At 42.1% G+C, this 12,985-nt stretch overlaps 1 gene segment (V, D, J or C); it reads left to right on the forward strand.

Annotated features, from left to right (window-relative positions):
- Window positions 1–11,242: 11,242 nt before the first annotated feature.
- On the forward strand, window positions 11,243–12,198 carry LOC127031422 (T cell receptor alpha variable 38-1-like). The segment is given in 2 exon segments: window positions 11,243–11,357; window positions 11,715–12,198. Coding segments are annotated over 2 exon segments (348 nt in total).
- Window positions 12,199–12,985: the final 787 nt, after the last annotated feature.

Below are 12,985 nucleotides of genomic sequence, written 5' to 3' on the forward strand. Positions count from 1 at the left end.
TTAAATTCTTCTCGCAGAGACCTCTCAGCTTGTCCGGCTGGCGCTGTCTGAGCACCATGGAGTCGTGGTTCATTCTCAGCCTTGGGTCTTTAGCCAACTAGGTAACTGGGCTCTGGGTTTTTGGAAAAAGCGTCATGGAATTCAGCTCCCAACTCCCATCCTACGCAGAATCCGAACCCTGACCCAGCTCCTCAAGCCACTGCTAACCCTAAACTTAATTTTATGATAATCTTAATTTGTTTGAAATCAGGCGGATAAACCCTTTGGTCTTTTTTTTTTTAAATTTCCCAGCCCAGACCTGCCAATGCACCTGGATGTCCTTCAATGTGAGTGTCTCGTTTCAGGTGCGGTGCTGGGAGACTCGGTCCGGTCCAAGGAACCCGAGGTGTCCAGGTCAGAAGGAGACACCGTGACCGTCAGCTGTTCCTACGATACCAGCTACACTGGCGCTGTCTATCTCTACTGGTACCGTCAGTACCCGAACCAAGCCCCACAGTACATCCTCCTGAGAGGAACGAGGGAAGTCAGATCTGTCACTGATACCGCAGGTTTCGCCCAGGAGAGGTTTTCTTTGCAGGCTAATGACAGCTCCACAACTCTGAACATTGCAGCCCTGGAGCTGGCTGACACCGCGGTGTAGCTCTGCGCCCTGCGTCTAGCACAGTGACAGAGCCACATGGCAGAGATGTACAAAAGCCCTTCCAGCCCTGCTGTAGGGGATGGTACAAACATTAAAATGGGGCAGCAGGGCCTTGAAGAAGACTGAGTACTGACGCTGCTTAAAGATACAGTTTCCCTTAACAGTTAGCTCTTTAAAAAACATTTAATTTAAACATCAACCTTGGATACTATAATGGGCATAAAACAACAGAGATTCCCCTTGGCACCTTATAGACTAACAGATATATTGGAGCATGAGCTTTCCTGGGTGAATACCCACTTCGTCATACATGTCTTTGTTGCTTTTTACAGATCCAGACTAACACGGCTACCCCTCTGATACTATAATGGGCATGATCTTTAGTTATGAAACTATTAATACCTCTTTGCCTAGCTCGGGAGATGACCTGTATTGGTGTAGTGTCGGGGGAAATCATCTGTAGCAAAAGATAAAGGTTAACATTTCTGGCAAAAATATAGGCAATATGAGCTACTGTTGGAAATATAAATTGTGAATTAAAAAAGTCCTCTAGAATGGTAAATAGAATTGTTAAATTACTCATGTATAGTGACAAGGGGGTAAAACAGGTGAGTTAAAATACATCGAAATTTGTAAGAAATACCCATTTTGGGTAAAGCAGCAGTTTCCAACTCTCCCGGTGCCAAATCAATACTCCTGTTCTATAGACATTTACATTTTGGGTAGATTTGATCGGAAACTATTTGCCTGCAAATCTCTTCCTAGGAATATATGTTGAGAGCCGAGAACTCTAACATGGCAAAGCACTGCCATTTGCTGGTGGAAAATATAAACACAGGTTGTCATTGGAAACCCTTCCATGCCCTATAGATCTTCACTTTAACTCAGTTTAGCAGCAGAGGAAATATTAAAACAACTTTAAACAATTCTTTCAGGAGTTCTGCTGGGCATTTCAAAGGAGGTTAACGGAGTTAGGTGCCTCATCCCATTCAATTTTTCTTGTGATAACCCTAGACATCATTGCTGGTAAACGTATTCATGCCACATCTGAGTGCATCAAGAAATATGAACAGTACCTGTCTGAGTTAGAAGAAACCCCTGTTTTTTTACAGCTAGGGAAACTGAGGCATGGAGCATTATCTATTGTCACACAGAAAGAATCGATGGCACAGCAGGTCTAAGTCCCAGAGCAGAACCTTGCCCACAAGCCCATCCTTCTCCCTCTAAGCACGCTAATATCTCAGCTTCAGGCTGCTCTGAACCCACTGTGTTTCCTGGATCACCAATGAGCTCCCCTCAACTCCTATCTCTTCCTCTCTATCGGTTTCTGATGAATTTTCCACAATTGTAGCTGCCCTCACAGATGTGACTTTTATGTTCCTCTAAGGCAGCAGCTGTATCTCAGTGTCTGAAACTCAGTTGCTAGAGAAGGTACTATGGAGACACGTTTTATTTTCAGCATTTGGATATTCCATCTCCTAGGTAACTGGGATGGGATTTCAAAGAAGCCTACGGCAACTAGAAACTCAATTCCCATCGAACCATGAACCTATCCCTATACTCAAGCGTTACCCTAGACTGTAACCAAAATGTGAGTGCTACAACCTGACAGCACACCCTCACTACAAGCCTAAACCATAACCTTGCCTTAATTCTAACATTAAACTCTAACCCTTCTCCTGCTCGTGACATGAATGCCTATGAAGTCAGGGGCCTAAATCCCTACTACTTCTTGGAAATTCACTTAAACTGCAATGCGGGTGGAATCATTTCCATATCTCAACTACAGGTGAAACGTTGCCCTTGAATGTGTTTGTCTTGTTGCAGGTGCTGCTCTGGGCACCTCGGTCCAATTCACGGAACCCAAAGTGTCTGGATTAATTGGCCAATCTGTGAAGCTCAGCTGTTCTTACACTTCCAAAGATAACTATTTTTATTTCTGTTGGTATCGCCAGTATCTGAACCAAGTCCCTCAGTACGTCCTCTGGAGAGAAGCAAAGTCGTACAGCGATCGTGGCTAGACTTCAGATTTCACCCAGGAGAGGTTTTCTTCCCATGCTGATGACGGCTCCACTGTGTTAAACATCACAGCTCTGGAGCTGGTGGACAGAGCCCTGTATTACTGTGACCTGCGTCTGGCACAGTGACGAACCACATAGGACAGCTGTGCAAAAACCCACGCTTCCATCCACAGCTGATGTTACGCACATCATAGACATTTCTTTTCAAGAATGCATATGATTAAAACAATGTCTTCCAGGTATATGGTAAAAGCAGCTGAATGGTATCTTGAAAAGTATGAATACCTATTGTCATTTGAAATCCTTCTATGTACTCTCTCTTTTAATTTCTAGCAAGGGGGACAACAATGGCTGTAGAACAAGAGGCTAATTAAAATAAAATAATTATTTCAGGAATTTTGTTTGAAAATTCAAAGGAGACTAAGAGAGTTAGATATCTATTTCGCATTGCTCCTGGGACAAGCTCAGATTTCATTCCACTGGGAAAAAAAAATCGATGTAGTTATATGACCCCTACCGAGTAACTGCTGATCACCCCAACAAATTTACCCTCATAATCCCTCTGGCAGGTGGAGAAATATAACAATCTCTGTTTTACATACAGGAAAATTGAGACACGGAGCCATTAACTGGCTTGTCCAAGGGCAAGGAGATAGGCAGACACCTAACCTAAACAGAGCTTGTTTCCTGTGTCTGTTACTAGCCCCCAAACTCCTCACTCTTCCACTCCTCGGGTTTCTGACTAACCTTCCCCAGTTGGAGCTGCCTTCAGGGGACATGAAGTTTAGATTTATTTTGTGGCGCAGTATTTGAGAGGTAGAAATGTGGTGGCTGTAGGTGACACCATGGAGATGTGGTTTCATCTCCGTTTTTTGGATAGCGATTCTCCAAGGTAACTGGGCTCCAATTTCCAGAGGATTCAATAAGAACATAAGAATGCCCCTACTGGGTCAGACCAAAGCTCCATCTAGCCCAGTATTCTGTCTTCCAGCATCGATCAGTGCCAGGTGCCCCAGAGGGAATGAACACAACAAGTAATTATCAAGTGCTCCATTCCCTGTTGCTCATTCCCAGCTTCTGGCAAACAGAGGCCAGTGACACCATCCCTGCCCATCCTGGATACTAGCCATTAATGGACCTATTCTCTATGAACTTATCTAGCTCTTTTTTGAACTCTATTATGGTCTTGGCCTTCACAACATCTTCTGGCAAGGAGTTCCATCGGTTGACTGTATGTTGCGTGAAGAAATACTTCCTTTTATTTGTTTTAAACCTGCTGCCTATTAATTTCATTTGGTGACCCCTAGTTCTTGTGTTATGAGAAGTAGTAAGCAACACTTCCTTATCTACTTTTGCTACATCAGTCATGATTTTATGGATCTCAAATCATATCTCCCCTTTCCAAGCTGAAAAGTCCAAGTCTTATTCATCTCTCCTCATACAGAAGCTGTTCCACACCCCTAATCATTTTTGTTGCCCTTTTCTGAACCTTTTCCAATTCCAATATTTCTTCTTTGAGATGGGGCAACCACATCTGCAGATCGTATTCAAGATGTGGGTGTACCATGGATTTATATAGAGGCAATATGATATTTTTTATCCTATTCTCTATCCCTTTCTTAATTATTCCCAGCATTCTGTTTGCTTTTTTACTGCTGCTGTACATTGAGTGGATGTTTTCAGAGAACTATCCTCAATGACTCCAAGATCTCTTTCTTGAGTGTTAACAGCTAATTTAGACCCCATCATTTTATAAGTATAGTTGGGATTGTGCTTTCCAATGTGCATTAATTTGCATTTATCAACATGAAATTTCATCTGCCATTTTGTTGCTCAGTCACTCAGTTTTGAGAGATCCTTTTGTAGCTCTTCCCAGTCTGCCTGTGTCTTAAATATCTTTAGTAAATTTGTTTCATCTGCAAATTTTGCCATCTCACTATTTACCCTTTTCTTTCAGATCATATATGAATATGTTGAATTGGACTTGTCCCAGCACAGATCCTTGGGGGACACCACTATTTACCTTTCTCCATTCTGAAAATTGACTATTTATATCTGCCCTTTGTATCCTGTCTTTTAACCAACTGTCTTTTAATCCATGAGAGCATCTTCCCTGTTATTCCATGACAGTTTATTTTGCTTAAGAGCCTTTGGTGAAAGACCTCGTCAAAGGCTTTCTGAAAATCTAAGTACACTATATCTAATGGATCCCCTTGGTCCACATGCTGGTTGACTCCCTCAAAGAATTCTAGTAGATTGGTGAGGCATGATTTCCCTTTACTAAAACCATGTTGACTCTTTGTCATCAAATTATGTTAATCTCTGTGCCAGAGGATATTGTTCTTATTATAGTTTTAACCAATTTGCCTGGTACTGAAGTCAGGCTTACAGGCCTGTAATTGCTGGGATCACCTCTGGAGCCCTTTTTAAAAATTGGTGTCACATTAGCTCTCCTCCAGTCACCTGGTACAGAAGCTCATTTAAATGGTAGAATACAGACTATAGTTAGTAGTTCTGCAATTTCACATTTGGAGTTCCTTTAGAACTCTTGAGTGAATACCCTCTAGTCCTGGTGACTTATTGCTGCTTAGTTTATCAATTTGTTCCAAAACCTCCTCTACTGATACCTCATTCTGGGACAGTTCCTCAGATTTGTCACCTAAAAAGAATGTCTCAGGTCTGGGAATCTCCCTCACATCCTCAGCCTTGAAGACCAATGCAAAGAATTCATTTAGTTTCTCCACAATGTCCTTATCATCCTTCAGTGCTCTTTTAGCACCTTGATTGTCCAGTGGTTGTTTAGCAGGCTTCCTGCTTCTGATGTACTTTAAAATTTTGCTATTACTTTTTGAGTCTTTGGCTCACTGTTCATCAAATTCTTTTTTGGCCTTCCTAATTGTATTTTTACACTTCATTTGCCACTGGTTATGCTACTTTCTATTTTCTTCACTGGGATTTAACTTCCACTTTTTAAGGGATGCCTTTTTGCCTCTCACTGCTTCTTTTTCTTTGTTGTTTAGTCACGGTGACTCTTTTTTGGGTCTCTTACTATGTTTTTTAATTTGAGGTATACATTTAAGTTGAACCTCTATTATGATGTCTTTAAAAGTTTCCATGCAGTTTGCAGAGATTTCACTTTTGACACTATACTCTTTAATTTCTGTGTAACTAACTTCCTCATTTTTCTTTAGTTCCCCCTTTTGAAATTAAATGATAGTGTGGGCCACTGTGTGTTTTTCCTGCCACCAGGATATTAAATTTAATTATATTATAGTCACTATTACCAAGTGGTCCAGCTACGTTTACCTCTTGGACCAGATCCTGTGCTCCACTTAGGACAAAATCAAGAATTCCCTCTCCTCTGGTGGGTTCTAGGACTAGCTGCTCCAAGAAGCAGTCATTTAAGGTCTCAAGAAACTTTATCACTTCATCTTGTCCTGAGGTGACATGTACCCAGTAAATATGGGGATAATAATAATTAATAGTGAGGAATTTCAATTATTAAGTTTTTTTTTACTTGAATAGCCTCTGTAATCTCCATCCTACACCAGAAACTGATTTACAAACCCTCGTTTTTCCCTGAACCACCCAGTGATTTCAACTTCAGACTAACCTGAACACAGCTTGTTTCCCATGTTTGTTACCACCAGCCAGCCAAACTCCTCCCTCTTCAACTAGGCGGGTTCCTGATTAACCTTCCCCACTGGGAGCTGCCCCCACGGGACATGAAGGTTAGATTTATTTTGTCCCAGTAGCTGTATCTGGGAAGTAGAAATTTGGTGGATGTACAGAAGACACCATGGAGACACGCATTATTCTCGGTTTTTGGATAGTGAATCTCCTAGGTACCCGGACTCGAATTTTCAGAGATTTCTATGGGAATTATGTACTCATTGAGCATTAAATTGGAAGCATAACCCTAACCTTAATCCATTCAGAATAGATTTTCTTAACCTTAGCCCTTACCCTAAACGTTAAGGTTTTTTTCCATGGTCTCCCCTAGCTCTTTAATTTCTTTGGCGCTGTTTGGTGCACAAAGCCCTATGTTTCTTTGAAATTGCTCACCCTCAAACTGCCGCGCACCTGGAACCGCTTCCATGGGTCAAATGCAATTGAAGGGTGTCCCTCAGCTTGATTGTCTTGTTGCAGGTGCTGCGCTGGGCGACTTGGTCCGATCCAAGGAACCGAAGTGTCTGGGGCAGTAGGAGAGACTGTGAAACTCAGCTGTTCCTACAATACCAGTGATACATAGAAAAACAAACTGTTGAGCAATAGTCAACATGGTTTCTGAAAAGGGAAATCATGTCCTACTAATCTATTAGAGTTCTATGAAGGGGTCAACAAACATGCGGACAAGGGGGATCCAGTGGACACTGTACTTAGATTTCCAGAAAGGCTTTGACAAGGTCCCTCACCAAAGGCTCTTAGGTAAATTAAGCTGTCATGGGATAAAAGTGAAGGTCCTTTCATGGAATGAGAACTGGTTAAAAGACAGGGAATAAAGGGTAGGAATTAATGGTAAATTCTCAGAATGGAGAGGGGTAACAAGTGGTGTTCCCCAAGGGTCAGTCCTAGGACCAATCCTATTCAATTTATTCATAAATGATCTGGAGAAAGGGGTAAACAGTGAGGTGACAAAGTTTGCAGATGATATTAAACTGCTCAAGAAAGTTAAGGCCAAAGCATGCTGTAAAGAACTTCAAAAAGATCTCACAAAACTAAGTGATTGGGCAACAAAATGCAAATAAAATTTAACGTGGCTAAATATAAAGCAATGCAAATTGGAAAAAATAACCCCAACTATACATACAATATGATGGGGGCTAATTTAGCTACAATGAGTCAGGAAAAAGATCTTGGCGTCATCGTGGATAGTTCTCTGAAGATGTCCACGCAGTGTGCAGAGGCGGTCAAAAAAGCAAACAGGATGTTAGGAATCATTAAAAAGGGGATAGAAAATAAGACTGAGAGAATAATTATTGCCCTTATATAAATCCATGGTAAGCCCACATCTTGAATACTGTGTACAGATGTGGTCTCCTCACCTCAAAAAAGATATTCTAGCACTTTAAAGGTTCAGAAAAGGGCAACTAAATGATTAGGGGTTTGGAAAGGGTCCCATATGAGGAAAGATTAAAGAGGCTAGGTCTCTTCAGCTTGGAAAAGAAGAGACTAAGGGGGGATATGAGAGAGGTATATAAAATCATGAGTGATGTGGAGAAAGTGGATAAGGAAAAGTTATTTACTTATTCCCATAATGGAAGAACTAGGGGCAACCAAATGAAATTAATAGGCAGCAGGTTTAAAAAAAATAAAAGGAAGTTCTTCTTCACACAGTGCACAGTCAACTTGTGGAACTCCTTTCCTGAGGAGGTTGTGAAGGCTGGGACTATAACAGTGTTTAAAAGAGAATTGGATAAATTCACGGTGGTGAAGTCCATAAATGGCTATTAGCCAGGATGGGTAAAGAATGGTGTCCCGAGCCTCCGTTTGTCAGAGGATGGAGATGGATGGCAGGAGAGAGAGAGATCACTTGATCATTGCCTGAAAAGTTCATTCTCTCTGGGGCACCTGGCATTGGCCACTGTCGGTAGATAGATACTGGGCTAGATGGACCTTTGATATGACCCGGACGGCCGTTCTTATGACATTGCCAGCGTCTCTCTCTTTTGGTACCACTGGTTTCCCTACCAAGCCCCTCAGTACATTCTCCGGAGAGGAACAAAAGCATACAGCGCTTACAGCGATACTGCAGATTTCGCTTGGAAGAGATTTTCCTTTAAGGCTGATAACAGCTCCACAGTTCTGAACATCACAGCCCTGGAGCTGGCGGACACAGCGGTGTATCTCTGAGCCCTGCAGCACGCACAGTGACAGAGCCACACAGCAGAGATGTACAAAAACCCTCCAAGCTCTGCTGCAGTGGCTGTTACAGACATTACACGTACAGCAGTGGCTTGGAAGCGAGGACTGACTCTGCTTAAAAATACAACTGTCCATAAAAGTTAAATGTGTATTTTAAGAGCTAATTTAAAGATCTTTCTTGGATAATATAATGGGCATGATCATTAATTAGGGAACTAGTAACCTGTCTTTGCCTAGTTTAGGAGACGACCAGTATCGGTGTCGTGTGTGCGCTTCTGTGGGGAGAGGGGAGAATCATTTGTAATAAAAGAAGGGTTACAATTATGGGTAAAATAGAGACAACATGAACTACTGTTGGAAAAACAAATTGAGATAAAATGTGAATGAAAATTTCATTGAAAAACGAACAATAGACTTTTAAAATACTCCTTATCTTAACTGTATATTATCCCTATGGTGAAAAAAGGGGTAAAATATGCAAGTTGAAATATAGGGAAATAGTTAGAAATACCCATTTTTGAGTGATGGAGTCACTGCAGTTACCAACTCACTAGTGTTCCAATCAATACTCCTATTTTATAAAAAGAACAGGAGTACTTGTGGCACCTTAGAGACTAACACATTTATTTCAGCATAAGCTTTCGTGAGCTACAGCTCACTTCTTCGGATGCGTAGAGTGGAACACACGGACAGGAGATATTTAAGCATACAGAGAACATGAAAAGGTGGAAGTATGCATACCAACAAGAAGAGTCTAATCAATTGAGATGAGCTATCGTCAGCAGGAGAAAATAAACTTTTGAAGTGATAATTAAGATGTCCCATAGAAGGTGTGAGGAGAACTTAACATAGGGAAATAGATTCAATTAGCGTAATGACCCAGCCATTCCCAGTCTCTGTTTAGGCCTGAGTTAATTGTATCTAACCGTATTTGCTCCAATCCCTAAGACAGAGATAAACACCTACAAGATCTCTATCAAGCATTCTTAAAACTACAATACCCACCTGCTGAAGTGAAAAAAACAGATTGACAGAGCCAGAAGAGTACCCAGAAGCCACCTACTACAGGACAGTCTCAACAAAGAAAATAACAGAACTCCACTAGCCATCACCTACAGCCCTCAACTAAAACCTCTCCAGCGCATCATCAAAGATCTACAATCTATCCTTAAAGATGATCTCTGATTCTCACAGATCTTGGGAGATAGGCCAGTTCTCGCTTATAGACAGCCTCTCAACCTGAAGCAAATACTCACCAGCAACTGCACACCATACAACACAAACACTAACCCAGGAACCTATCCTTGCAACAAAGCCCAATGCCAGCTCTGTCCACATATCTATTCAAGTGACACCATCATAGGACCTAATCACATCAGTCATGCCATCAAGGGCTCGTTCACCTGCACATCTACCAACGTGATATATGCTATCATGTGCCAGCAATGCCCCTCTGCCATGTAGATTGGCGAAACCAGACAGACAGTCTCTACGCAAAAGAATAAATGGACACAAATCTGACATCAGGAATCATAACATTCAAAAACCAATGGGAGAACACTTCAACCTCTCTAACCACTCAGTGACAGACCTGAAGGTGGCAATTTTGAAACAAACAAAACTTCAAAAACAAACTCCAAAGAGAGACTGCTGAACTCGAATTAACATGCAAATTAGACACAATTAACTCAGGCCTAAACAGAGATTGGGAATGGTTGGGTCATTACACTAATTGAATCTATTTCCCTATGTTAAGTTCTCCTCACAGCTTCTATGGGTCATCTTAATTATCACTTCAAAAGTTTTTTTTCTCCTGCTGATGATAGCTCATCTCAATTGATTAGACTCTTCTTGTTGGTATCCATACTTCCACCTTTTCATGTTCTCTGTATGTATAAATATCTCCTGTTTGTGTGTTCCATTCCATGCATCTGAAGAAGTGAGCTGTAGCTCACGAAAGCTCATGTTGAAATAAATGTGTTAGTCTCTAAGGTGCCACAAGTACTCCTGTTCTTTTTGCGGATACAGACTGACATGGCTGCTACTCTGAATCCTATTTTATAGGCATTTACGTTTTAGGCGGATTTGTTGGAAAAACTATTTAATTGCCACAAACCTTTGACAAGAATATATGATGAGAGCCCTGATCTCTAAGGTTGTTCTACCTGTTAAAACTATGACAAAGCGTCGCCACCTGCCGGTGGAATATATACGCACAAGTTGTCATTTGAAACCCTTCCAAGCTGATCTTCGGTTTAATCTTCAGGCTGCCAGCAAAAAATAATTATTTCAAGAGTTCTAGCTGGGCATTTCAAAGGAGGTTAGCAGAGAGGGGCGCCTCATCCCGTCACATTTTCTGGTGATAACCCCAGACATTATTACTGGCAAACATATTAATGCCCCATACCAACGATATCTGAGTGCGTCAAAAGATCTGAAAATTCCCTAAAGGAACTGGAAACCCGCACCCCTATTTTACAGCAAGGGAAACTGAGGAATAAATTATCCATCGTCACACATTCAGAGTATATGGCAGAGCAGGTTTCTGAGTCCCAGAGCAGACCCTTGTCCATAAGTCCATCTCCCTTCCTTTAGCAGCACTAATGTGTCAGTTGCAGGCTGACCCGAACTTCCTGTGTTTCCTGGATCTGTGATAAGTTCCCTGAACTCCTCCCTCTTACTCTCCGTTGGTTTCTCATTACTTTTAACCAGTTGTAGCTGCCCTCACAGAAGTGAAACTTATATTCCTCTCAGACAGCAGCAGTATCTGAGAGTTTGAAACTTGGTGGATAGAGAAGATACTATGGAGACGTGCTTTATTCTCAGAATTTGTATATTCAACCTCCTATGTTACTGGGCTGGGATTTCAAAGGAAACTAGACAATCAATTCCCATTTTACCCTAAACCTAACCCTCTACTTAACCCTTACCCTGAACTGTAACCGAAACGCGAATGCTACAACCTGACAGTTCACCCTCACCACAACCCTAAACCCTTGTTCATACCCTCTCCTTAATCCTAACGTTAAACCTCAACCCTTCCCCGCTCATAACAGTAATGTCTATTGCGTTTGGCGCCTAAATCCCTTGAACGTCTTTCAAATTCCCTAAACTGCAATGCAGGTAGAATCATGTCCACGTCTCAGCTACAGGTGAAACGGCCATGAATTTGTTTGTCTGTTTTGCAGGCTCTGCGCTGGGAGACTCGGTTCAGTCTAACGAACCCGAAATGTCTGGATCAGCTGGAGGTTCCGTGACACTCAGCTGTTCTTACACCACCAGCGCTGCCTATGCCTATCTTTTCTGGTACCGCCAGTATCCGAACCAAGTCCTGCAGTACATTCTCTGGAAGGGAGCGAAGTCCGCCAGCGGTACCAGCCACACTGAAGATTTCGCCCAGGAGAGGTTTTCGCCCCAGTCCAATGACAGCTCCACAGTTCTGAACATCACAGCGCTGGAGCCGGCAGACACAGCGGTGTATCTCTGCGCCCTGCAGAGAGCACAGTGACAGAGCCACATAGCAGGGCCGTACAAGAACACTTCCTTCCCAGCTGCAGATAATGTTGGGCACAGTGAGGTTGGAAGCGGAACCCCTCGGGAGTTCTGCTGCACTGTTAAAAACACATATTCTGGCTCGGATGTGGTGCTGTCAGATGACTCCTTCCTGATCTCTCCAAAGCGCCAAATTCTTATTCAAACAGCTGCATTAAAATACTGGCTTCCATGTGAGGAGAGACTAATAAGACCGAGCTTTTTCCATTTGGGAAAAAAAAGATTAAGGTGATATGACAGAGGTGTATAAAATCTCTACGGGTGAGGATAAAATCAATAGGGAAATGTTATTTATTCTTCCCTTAACACAAGGACCAGGGGTCACCCAATGAAATCAATAGGCAGCAGATGTAAAACCAACAAAAAGGAAATATTTCGGCCTGCAGTTAGCATGTGGAACTCTTAATGTCAGATGATGTTGTGAAGGTCACGATTATAACGAGGTTAAAAAAGGCACTAGATAAATTCATGTAGGACAGGTCCATCAATGGCTATTAGCCAGGCTGGTCATTGTCTATATGAAATGTTGGTTTGTACTGACTTCCCTATTTCTTTTTACGTACCCTGCTGTAAAAAGAAGCCAATATCTAGATGAGTTGATGTACCCCCAGGAAGACCTCTGCATACTCACAGGGGTACTCGTACCCCTGGTTGAGAACCACTGCACTGAAATACCACCACTGGAAAATATAAATGGCGGGGTCTAGTCAAGAAACTTATTTAAAGTATTTTCTCACCCTCTATTGCGGTCCTTAGTAATACCATAAATCATGTAAAAACGCGAACTTGTTGCAAAATGGAGGTTGAAAGTGATGGGTAAAATAGCTCTGTCAATGAGAGTAATGTAAAGCAATCATTGGCTCCCAATGTTCCAGAACTAAGTCACTGTTCAAGCATCAGGTAAGGT

The sequence above is a fragment of the Gopherus flavomarginatus genome, chromosome 11, assembly GCF_025201925.1.
Source record: "Gopherus flavomarginatus isolate rGopFla2 chromosome 11, rGopFla2.mat.asm, whole genome shotgun sequence".
Classification (NCBI taxonomy): domain Eukaryota; kingdom Metazoa; phylum Chordata; order Testudines; family Testudinidae; genus Gopherus; species Gopherus flavomarginatus.